Source organism: Ammospiza nelsoni, chromosome 3, assembly GCF_027579445.1.
Source record: "Ammospiza nelsoni isolate bAmmNel1 chromosome 3, bAmmNel1.pri, whole genome shotgun sequence".
Taxonomy (NCBI): Eukaryota; Metazoa; Chordata; class Aves; order Passeriformes; family Passerellidae; genus Ammospiza; species Ammospiza nelsoni.
In genome coordinates this window covers 85,622,732-85,634,866 of record NC_080635.1, presented here as the reverse complement: position 1 = coordinate 85,634,866, position 12,135 = coordinate 85,622,732, and the positions used below count along the sequence as shown (strand labels likewise).

The 12,135-nt window shown below is 39.0% G+C and overlaps 1 protein-coding gene across 5 annotated transcripts in view; it reads right to left on the bottom strand.

The window, feature by feature from the left end:
- ARHGEF10 (Rho guanine nucleotide exchange factor 10) overlaps positions 1-12,135 on the bottom strand; it is a 110,927-nt gene that overhangs the window by 85,858 nt on the left and 12,934 nt on the right. For all 5 annotated transcript variants that reach the window (XM_059467876.1, XM_059467872.1, XM_059467873.1 and 2 more), the window contains exon 2: positions 11,831-11,906. In XM_059467876.1, the coding sequence (XP_059323859.1) occupies positions 11,831-11,867 (37 nt within the window). In that variant the 5' untranslated portion in view covers positions 11,868-11,906. The remainder of the gene's footprint in view (positions 1-11,830; positions 11,907-12,135) is intronic.

The window sequence follows — 12,135 nt, the reverse complement described above, 5'->3', positions numbered from 1 at the left end:
GAATGTCATCTTTGCAATCAGTTGTAATCTTTTTTTTTTAAGTTCACAGACTATTATGGAACAAAAAGCAGCAATGTTATATTTAAAGAACTCAATAAATATTTTTAGTCGCTTCTGCCATACAACCAATGAAGGAAATAAGTGTACAATGTTTTAAATGGCATATATCTAATTAATATTTAGTAAAAAAATATTAATACAATGGAACCTAAAACACACTGGCAGGAGGTGCCTGCAAAGACCTAGCTTCCTTTGAAATGGATTCCCCAAATGTTTCAACTTCCTACAAATACTTGAGTGTCTTGAAATACACAAAACTTATTAGTAAAAAAAATATTTTAAAATGTTACTATCCCAGAATATTTTGAGGTAACATAAAATTCGCTAACTCACACAGGTTACAAGTCAAAACAAACTGCCAGACATAGCAATCTAAGTGCTTATTATTTATCCTTCATACATTCCAGACATTTCTCTGATGAGACACCCTTTCCTTTACAGACCTCTATTTCTAGGCAATTAAAATCTGCTGAGCTCCTTATGGAAGTGTACAATAAGAAATAGGTATTGAAAACATGCAGATACCAGGAAACAACTGAATTTCTCAAATTACCATTTTTATAAAACTAACCATTTGGGGCCAAACCCACCCTGCTGACTGTGCTCCAGGATAAATGGGCTCTCAAGCTGTTCCCTTTTTATTTCAGAAGAGATTTCATTGCAGAGGCTTGGTGTTTGTCTGGATGGTGAAACTTGTGCTGGGAAACACTCATGCCTGCAGAAGCTTCCAGATATGGCCAACTTCATAAAAATCAAAAAACTTGGTTGTCACTGGACAACATTTTATTTCTCCCACTTTGAAAGTACTGTTTAGGCTGCATTCCTAATGCTGGAAAGCAACGTGGTATTTTCAATCACTCATCTCCCTCCCACTTGTGACCACTAATTCTTCATTTCCAGGAGAGAAAACTGCAGTTAAGTATTCTTCCATTCTGTTACTCAGCTGACACATCACTCTTCTGCCCTTCTGAAAGGACGCCTGCAGCAGCACCTGTGCAGGGAGAGCGGCGAGGTGCAGGGCAGGAGGGACCCTGCAGGGGAAAGGCTGACCTGTACCAGCACTGCCACTTCACTGCCACTTCCCAGGCACACGGGACAGCCACCAGCACACCACTGGCACCCATAAACCACCTCCTCACACAGGTGGAAAGTATCTGTTTTTCTGGGGGAAAATAAACATCTAGGACAAACTGTGCACATCAAAACACACGAGTGAGTGCTCCTTCCCATGGGAAGTGGGTCAGAGCCAAGGACTTTCCCTTTGCACTCATTTGCACCCACTCCCTGCACTCACAGCTGTGCTAAGCTGGCTCTGCAGGGAGCCCAGGTCCCTGTGGTACAGGAACGCTGCTAATTACACACAGCATGCACACACATCCAAAGCATGACCACAATGTCAGCATTACCAGTCTCTGTGGAAAACAGTTACAAAAAAAACCCCCAACCAAACTAAAGAGTATACATTCATGCAAAAATTTTTTCCAGTGATGGAAACAAAGGCAAAGCCACATGAATTAACAGGCTTTCCCTGCAAATAAATAACAAAGAAATAAGTACAAATGCCTCTTTAGTATTTTGCAAATACACACACTACATGCTAATTATGTCGTTGAGCATGCACAACAGATATTATTCTTCTGGATAAAAAAAACAAATTCAAAACCAGAGTCAGAGGAGTAATGAATCTGCCTGCTCATGTTTCAGAGAGCCTGCTAACAACAGCATGCCTAATACCAAAAAAATTGCATTCCTTGAAATAAAGCCCAGGTCTGTGGATGTTAGGAGAGATTTACAAATAGCAAAACCCTGAAGTTTAAAAACTACTCACAGTGCTAAAAATTTAAGTCTTAATTACCTAATTTAAAAAAACTGAGTTGCAAAAAATCAAAAGTCTAAAATAACAGCATTAAGACATGAATCATGCTGTCCAGAGAAAAGCAGGAGCAACACCAGCAGACTTGTACTCCTTTGCAAAGCCTCAATGTGCTTTCAGTGCTGGCTGCCCGATAACCAGAAAGGCAACTACGTAAAATCAGTGTTTTATGGCCATTTACTTTAAATACTCAGCACATTGGTGTTGTCTATCACCCCTAGAAACAGAGATCAAGCCTGGTCCTGAGGATGTCTTTTCTACTTCAGCACCATATTAGTGTAGGAGGATAGAATGTAAGAAAACAAAGATAGTGTAGAAAGTAATCTTACCCCTACGGAGTTGCAGGTGGGCCAATTATCAAAGATTAGGAGCAGGCTTGACTTTACCAGGCCACAGCTGTAACCAAGGAGAAGAAGAGTGCTATAAAAGATTGGGGTGGCTGGGTGAGAAGGGAACTGAGGTGAGTTGGCGACTTTGTGAAGAAGAGTCAGTGATTGGAGGAGCTGGCCATGAGAAACACCAAGAAGGTATGAAACTTTTGTGATAAGGAGACAACAGTATAGAACCCCTGCATAAGATGACAACATATTAGCACATTCTGACATACAAATTTCCAAGAAATACCAAGAAATTTTGCTGGTGCTGTAAGGAAAGCCTGTACAGACATTATTTGGAATTCTGCATAAATACATGAGCGATCCCTCTCTATACTAAAAATCACCTATCCATATCGAAGGCTATTAGCTTTCCATCAGTATTCAAGGAATACCAATACATTTAACCCTTAGTACCCCCAAAGTCACCCATCTGAGTTGGTATCAATGCCACCAGACAGCTGAGCTGGCGTACAGTGGGTCTGCTGATGGTGGCTGTGCAGCCAAGCTCAGCCTCAGCTACTGCACGCACGACCTGCTGAACTCACCCACAGCGTGCTGCCAAATGGACAATCCACACAGGGAACAGGAAAACCAGAGAGCTCCAACAAAATCAAACAGCAGACTACTACAAAGTCATTGAGAAAATTAAATATCCAGCTCTGGCACTGCAAGCATGGTGGCTAACCATAAGGTACAAATTATATACGAAGGACAAAATAGAAAACTTTTCTAAAAAATGCAGTTTTGACCATGTAGTTGACAATTTTATGAAAAAATAACCTTTTTAAAGGAAACCTCCACTAGTGAGAGTAGTCTGGCTTGTTATCTACTTCTGTATTTCTTTTTCCTGTCAGTTATTAACTATTAATATCTAGTTTCCCAAATAATTACTCTTACTTTGAAACAATTGCCATTTAATGCTTTGAGGCATGTGCATTTCTCTAATACAGTCTATTTAATTCTAATTAGCAATATAAAACTGCTGAATCATCTAGCAATACCTTGGACCAGAAGCTCTTTAATAGTAATTGGGAAGCCTATGAAGAAGAAGGCAGCCAGACACACCCTGGAGATCTGAAACAGGGAGCATGAGATCCCACCTCGACAGAAAGAAAGCATACTATCATACTAAAGAAAAGCTGAAAGCCAATCAGAGCAAAAGCTTGAGTTTTGAGGTCTTGGATCATTCCAGCAACATCTTTCTAGCCGGATGACACAGTCTGGTTAAGCAGTTAGCAAAGGACTTAACCTAATTTTTGGATCGTGTTTTTCCCTCCATCCTGCCAGCCATTGTACATATTTCCTAGACTGAACTTTTGGACGACTTTGGCAAAGGGATGCCTAAATCCTGGATCGTTGGTCCAGGCTGAACAACAACGTTGCTTTGTCTAGCAATGTCAACACTTAAGCACTCACTGGGTCCCCCCAGAAGCACCCCTTAGAACACCTAAAATCCTCTGACTCCCAACAGCTGCTGACACGCAGCCGTCCACGGCTCAGCCCACCTCCAGAGCAACAGCCCAGGTGGGATCAGAAGATGCACACAGCTCCAGCAATCTGGGTGTCCTTTTGGACACACACTGCCAAGGGTTCCTTGTCCCCAACAATTACAGCTCCTCTAACACTCCGAGCACTGCATGAAACCTGTTAATGTGTTTAAAAATAATTAATATTTAACTATTTGTGTTTTCCCCTTGATGAATTCTGGACAAAGAAACAAATTTTACTGCAATTTACTGTATCTTTTACCAAAAAAAGTATAAACTAGAACAGAATGGTTATGTCCTGTAAATCCAGGACAATATTGGAAATACTTTGGAAAAAAAAAAGCTGGCTTCTTACCTCTTCATTTCTATGGTTACCCCTTCATCCAGCCTAAAGAGCACTTATCAGATAGACCGATCTGTAAACTAAGCATAATATATGCCAAAAATGACAAATCCATTATCTCAGCAACTAATGAGGAGGGAGTTTTATAGCATCCTTTCTTAGTATTTATTTTAATTATTTGAACACATCTTAATCTTCTTTGCCCTAACATGATAATGTCCAGTTTTATCTCAAAAAAAAAAAAAAAAGCCAGTGGAATTCAAGCAAACTCACGAAAACAGTAATTCTTACATCACTGAACTCTGAGAAATCCTATTTTACAGTACCCTTTTAACACACCTGCTACCAGAAATTCTGTCACCAGCGGATACTGGACAACAATGGTGTTTCCTTGGGACCTTTCAGTCCAACAGCTTCAGAGCCCTTCTCACTGCCCCCTTTCATTAGCCATGGAGAGGGAGGGAAGCTCTGTCTTGGCCCCAAGACTGGTCAAAGAAAACCCCATAAGCAAACATCACCATTCAGACCTTCAGCCAGTCCAGATGGAAGTCAGGAAGGAATTTCTTCCAACATAAAAAGTCTTGTTAAGAATTGGTTTTGTGTATTTGTTTTCCATGGCCAGGTTTTGGTGGTCCAGGGGCTACAGTGGTGGCTGCTGTGGTGAAAAGCTTCCCCTGTGTCCAGCAGAGCCAACGCCAGCCAGATCCGAGAGAGCTGCTGTGGGGAAAATGAACTCCATCCCAGGCAGCCCTAAGACAGTCAGCAAGTGTTCTCCTCATGCAAATAGGAATGGGTCACCATCTGATATGCATGGGAAAACAGCAATCCCAGCCAAAGTTAATTTTACTTCTACTTTCCTTTGCAACACAGGAGACTGATAAGATCCTCTGGACAAATTACACTTAACCAATTCACTGCTCCCAGGGCAGCACCTGCATTTCCCTCTGTTCCTCCTGCCAACATACAGGACAGGGAAATACAGAGACTGGGAAGTCATCCTTCAGTTACCATCCCCATGGCATGGGAGCACAGGCATCTTCCCTTCCAGCCCCTAGAGAAACTTCTACCAGCATAAGGTTATCCAGAAACTATCATGCCTTCTCCTAAACAAAGCTATTGAGCTCAACAACAGACTATTTAACAGTAACATTTTCTTGCAACCCTTCTTCTTCAACAACCCTACTAAATCATTTTCTGTATTCATTTTAATGAAAATATGGTAAGGCTAGAAAAATTATTTCAATGAGAAAGAAAAAAGAAAATCTATACAGGGGGTTGGGAGACTCTTCTCCCCAAAATGTTTAACAAGTTGTTTTTTTTCCTCAGATTACTAGGTGTAGTTTCAGTTCCTGCATGCAGGAAAAGCAAGCAGCACCTAATAAATGTCTCATTCAAAAATTCATACATTTTATTTAATTTATTATACGACAGACAAGCTTTTATCTGAGACAAGCTCATGAACAAAGTAAGAGAATTATAGCAATTTATAAAAAAGTGAATCTTTCTGTAAACTCTAGAGTAGAATCATCACAGAGGCTTTAGGCATGGTTAGTGAATATTTATTGAGTTCAGTGAAACAGAAGAACTTCAAAAATGAAAAATTTCTCCGTTCTTTGCCAGCAATTTATCCCAGCCAGTTAATGATAGATACAAGTCCTAAAAATGCAAAAGAAGTATAGAAAAAAATAACTCACCCTCTTCTTACATGTTGGCTCACTGCAGTTAAAATTTTGGAGCTTAGTTGCAACTGCTCATTGAAAGAATACCCAAAAATCAGCATAAATTCCTTTACAATTTTTGGGGTTTTTTTTTAAGCAATCAACACTAGTTACCAATCCATTACTAGCTACCAATCAACCAACAGTAGTTACCACCAACCAATGACCAAGTTTTGCTGCAATCCTCTGAAAGGCCTTTAGCTCATCACCAACTACTCTTTCTGATTAACATGTCTGGGCCTTGTCCCTACACAGACCTAACAAGTAAAGTCAAGTCACCTTAAAGAGCAGCTGAGTAAACAGGAAAAATCCCAACAAAACAACAAAACAACTACATCTTATTATCTAGAAAGAAAACATCAAATATTATCAAAGGAATGAAGTCACCCATCAAAAAATCCAGAACAGTAACATCATTTAACATGTTCTAAACATCTAGCAAATTTTTAACCATTTTTCTTCATAATAAAATAAGACATAATTACATCTATGTATACTGTGTTTTCTTTGTGTCTACTAAAACCAAAAATAAGCTATTTATAAACCTATTTATTTTCTATGTTTTTGTTTTTTCCAACACTCAAATATACTTGGCTAGAAGAAAAAATACGTAATTAGGAGTGACATGTGACACCATAAATGGTTTTTGCACAGGGAATTTTCTTGTTACTCTTCATTACACAGCTTGTCTGAATTGTCACATAAAATAATTAATCCTTACCTTAAACAATGCATTGTCCTTCATTTACTGAGAGAAATGTGACCTTTAGAAATAAATAAATTGTTCTGTTACAGATGGGATGTCAGAGACCAGCAAGCTATTGCCAGTTTCAAAAACAAGGAGCCATTCATAACTACAATTCATATTCTGTTCTCATTCTCCTGAAATCTTGGCTCCCTTTTTACAATCATTTGTAACTGTCTCTATGCTGAAAATAGATACCCAACAATATTGTTTAGCCCAAGACCAACTCCCTTCATATCTGCAGCTTAATTTAAGTAAATGCCTTATTTCCCCAAGCACAGTAAATAAATGCAATCTAGGGTCTTCAATGTTTTGTACTTTCAGAAACTAAATCATAAAACATACAAGTGCTTCTCTTGTCAATATTAAAGAAGCCCAATTTAACCGCCTCTTGTCCCAGTCACAAAATTAGCTGCTTACAACTGTTAAAACATAAATAAACAATGAAATTTTTCACTAAATACTAAAAAAGTACCTAAATAATCTGAGATACATATAGGATACAGAATAAAAAGCAGCTCCTCTGGCAGAGAAATAAAGTCATCTCTACAGCAAAACACAGCAGCTCACCAGCAGCTCCTTATTAAGAAAATTATTTTTTTTTATGAGTTGGTGGGTTTTTTGTTGAGTTTCAGTTTTTTGGGGTTGGTGGGGTTTTTTTGGTTTGTTGGTGGGGTTCTTTGTTCTAGGGGTTTTTTTGTTTACAGTATGTAAGGTCATCCCAGTGGAAACTTTCATGAGAGCACAGTTCACAGTTCAGTTATGAGAGCACACTTCACTCCTACCCAAGGACTCAGGCCAGACTTCCTTCTCAGGGACAGAAGAGCAAGGACTATTTTAGTGTTCTGGCCCTGACAGGGAAACAACAAAAAAATGACTGTGGAAAGACACAATCACAGCACTCAGTTGCATACAGGATATCCAGATTTAAGTCCTTGGTCTCCTTGTTCTACATGTCTCCATATCAGGAGCAAAGAAATATCCCATTCATAGGTCTAGAGAGGTGATTTTTTATAGAAAAATGTGTACAAAAATATATGTCTATGAGATATTTTTAGTCTACCACCAGTTTTAGAAAAATCAACTTCATTTCAAAGAACATCTTAAATCCCAAACTTCAGCATGACAAGGCTTTTTATCATGCTTTACCCAAGGAACTGGGGACAGTGGTGTGGGTGAGTGAACATCCAGCTCTCCACTAAACTTGGTCCTTAAGGGCACTTCTCATACTTCTCAAATGAAGATGCTTCCCTCTCAAGGTTGAAAGAATCGTTGGCAATACTATGCATTCAAACAGATTCTCACAATGTCCTTGTACAAACACTGAAATTTCAGTATTTCACTTTAAAATTTTAATGCATCATTAATGTTAATTTTCTATAAGAAAGAAAAGTATACTCAGTATGAGGAAATACAACCAATGCTTCCTAATAGTTTTCACAGAGAAATCATCTGAGGCATAGTGCCATGTACTAGAAAGAGTGAGAAACAGACATATTTAGAGACAATGAAACTAAACCTCCTTGTCACAGAAAGTACCCCCAGTTTCCTTTGGGCAAGAAGCTGTTTCTCAGGCAACCATCATGCCAGGCAAACAAACACAGGTTTCCTTTGGAAACAGGCTCTGATAAACGCCTCTAAAGCCCTCACTTCAAAAAAAGGGCTTCCACTTTGCAAGATCACCAGATATTCTCCAAGTAGAAGAATGACAAACTGCCAGACACGACTCCTCCTCATAAAGCAGTAATTGCACAAGTACAGGCCATCCATCACACGTAAACACCACCCTAACATTAGCAACCAGCCTCCAGTCCCAGCTGTTCAGTGCGAAGGTAAGTCCTGTACACAGCAGTCTCAATGGGATGCCACGTTCTTAGAACTACCAGTTTTGTAATTCCTCCCTCCACAGCCTGCAGTCCACAGAAAATCCTCTTCTTGTCTAAATGTGTTTGGTAAAGGACACTCCATCACAGCAATCAATTAAAAGCATAATTACAACTTACAGTCACAATAAAATCTGCCATTTTCACTTAGCTTTCAAGAAAGGAATTTTTTGATGACAGAACAAGAATCATCCTCTATTTTATTTCACAAGATAGCCATGGAATTCTTTTATGTAAGAAATTCTAAATACCTGCACTTCACACCTAAATTCATACGTACAGACACACTAAAGAAGGGAACAGAAGCTAGCACTATGATTGCAAGTATCCATTTTGGAAGTACTTTTTTTGGATTTTGCTCATAGCTAAGGAAGCCTTTGCATCTACCCCACTCTAACTGCTTCCTGTTTGCTAAAACATACATTCCCTGAACATACACAGAGAAAAATACTAGGAAATTTTTAATTTGGCTTGAAGAAGAAGCTCTTTTTAAAGAAATCTAGAAGACAGAACACACAGTAATAATTTTTCCAAGTTACTCACTGCTTGAATTTGCTCTGAGGTAGGAAAGGCAACCAGCACAGACTTGTCACTACCTGATTAGCAATGCATGAATGGAATGTCCAAACACTTATGAACAGAAAAGTTGCATAAGCAGAATAAATTAAAACAAATAAAATATGTTACATTCCATTCTTTTATCACATGTTGTTTTCCTTATCAAGTTGTGGCAGAAGCAGCTTCACTATTGACATTTACTGTACCTTAACTTAAACAAGGTACAGATGGCTATGGCTAATGAAAACACATTATTTAACCTTTCAACTTTTTTCTTGTAACATCCCCATGACAAAGATGGTTTACTACTATTTTTCCCCTTTGCATGCATTAAAAAATTGATAAAAAATAAGTGTGGAGAATTTACCTAGCAAAACCATAGAAAAAGTAAGCATCAAGAATAAAGTTGAGATTTATAGTGCAAGGTATACACTTTTAGAAAGGAGCCCACATGACTTTCAGCACTACAGCTATCTTTGTTAGGACAAAAAATAAGTAAACAAAAAAAATCCCACAATATCATAAGAATTTTCTTTTTAAAAAAGCAATTTATTTCATCCATGGCCCCAGTGTGGGATTTTAGAATCATTATGCCAAATGTAAGAATTTTTTTAATGGTGTAGCAAAGGGCTCTGCACCCAACAGGAATCTCATCCCCACTATGAGCTAGGAAAACCCACCCATGTGCCCACTGTCCAAAGGCACTGACAGATGCTGCTTACCCCTCCTGAACAGACACATGGATGACCACTGTATATGCAGGCAAAATAAGCCTTCATTTGTTAATTGTTACGTGTATACTTGGCCCTCAAATCCTCACCTCTTTTCCACCTGCAAAACAGGTAATGAGAACTAGCTAGGTAGTGAACTAAAATGTCTTTTAGTGTCATTATCACTGAAAATCCCTTTAATAGGTTTTTAAGAGAGTTAGCAATGACAAACTAAAAAAATATACAAGCTCCACTAGTTTCAGAAAAGCTTTTTCAGATGAGAGAGAAATCACAGAATATTCTGAGCTGGAAGGGACCTGTAAGGCTCATCAAAGTCCCACTCCTGGCTCTGCACATGGCCACCCCAGAATAATACCATGTGCCTGAGAGCATTAACCAAGCACTTTTTAAACTCTGTCAGGATTGGTGCTGGTCTCTGGGGAGCCTGTTCAAAATCGCCCCCCTGCTCCTTTCCCCTCCCCTCCCCAAAAAAATTATCAATTGATATTGATGCAAGATTAGGTATAACAGAATCTCAATTTATGTTGAATAAATCTAATCCCAGCCTCTTAAGAACTGACACATCTGAAAATGAGGACATGATACACATAGTTCTACATGTCACAAAAACCTTTGCCAAGAAAGAACTTGAATTCTGGAAGTGCACTGAACTGCATCACCCTGAAATCCTGTCAGAGCATCTATCCCACAGCTGAAATGCTGCACAAAGTTGGAGCTGTTGCTGCAGTTATTGGCTGTCTTTGAAAAACGGCAGCCTCTGCTCAAGTGGAAATATTGATTCCTTAGGGATGGCTCTTCCCCTCCAGCACTACACTGCTTTGGAGATGGATTATCCCATAGAGATAGTTTCACAGTAACTGTCACTAAACAAAACCAAGCTAAGTTCAGGGTCCTGACCACATGGATTAGGCCACGGACAGCCGAGGAATTGCTGCCAACAATAACCTAAGTGATATCTCAGAGCATAAATGAAACTGCCAATAATGTTGGCCAGAAATCTAACCCATTAAAAGCTGTTTTCACAAGTTTCTGCTTCTTTCACACTCCCAACTCCCAAGGCAGTATCTAGTAACAGACCTCTATCTGAGGCAGTGCCTAGAGAGAAAGCAGTTCTGAGCTAGAATGACAAGTCCCAAATTCCTCAAGAGTTACAGCTGAATAAAACTAAGATTAAATTTGCTTTTATACTCAAATGGCTTCATGTAAGTTCTGTGTGAACATTAAGTGAAATGTCTTATAGGTAATAATGTATATTATTTATATATATTATTACATATCTCTATCAACATATAAAATAAAGTACAAGTCCATAAGCAATATTGTCCTGTATAAGGAACAGGTAATATTTTACAGAAAAATCCCTATCTACACAAACTATAATAGCAACTTAACTGAAATAAAAGCAGAAACCACAGATCTCCATAAATTTATCTTTTGGGATGACCAGAACAAGGACATAATATTTCTATGAAGTCTCTCAACATCCAGCTACCAAAAGCCAAATCCTGTTAAGTATTAAAATATGTAGTAGTAAGCACTACACAAGGATGTGCTTACAGGATAAAAAAAACACCACATGCAACATTCTCTTTGAGCATAAACGCAAAAGGCAGTGAGACAGTGTCTTTGTAGATCCTACCTTTGTGCCCTCACAAACCTGGGTTACACCAGAGGCCACCCAGCCACCAGGATACAACAGGCAAGGGGCACTGAGTGGTAACCTTACACAATGAGCCCCTTAGTCCAGGCAGCATCCATAATATTCTTCTGTGCCTGTGCTCTGACTACAAGGAGTTGCCATAGAAAACACATATTTTCGAGCAAGGACCAATTGCTCCAATGTTTTTTCCCATCATGTTCTAACTACACCAGTGAAGGAAGCCCAAGAACAAGGGAGGGTAGATGACAGGAGCTCATGTTTCAACAGAATACCACTGGGACCAGGCCTTAGGGTGATATGGGGAAAGGGAATGTTGCAGAGGTAAAATCACTGCTGGAAAGATAATCAAATTCTTACAGAAAAATTTGCCTTAAACTCCAAACTATTTCAATTACCTTCTGGTGGTGGTGGAGGGAAATCCTCTGTGTCCATTCTAGTATATCCACCGCACCTTTAGCAGGCTGGAAAATTCTGCAAAAATGAAGAGAACATGTTTTGTAGATGAACACAATTTCCAAATATTGAGACACTCCTTTTCAATTTGGCCAAGCTCATACCTATTAGCTAAAACCATTATGGAAGAGAGGAAATTTGCCTGGCTTCTTCCTTCAATATGAATGCAGTCCAAATTTTTATGTACTCAGCCCTCAGTATTGGAGCCAATTCTTTTAATGATCTCAGTAAACCAGCTGAAGAAAGA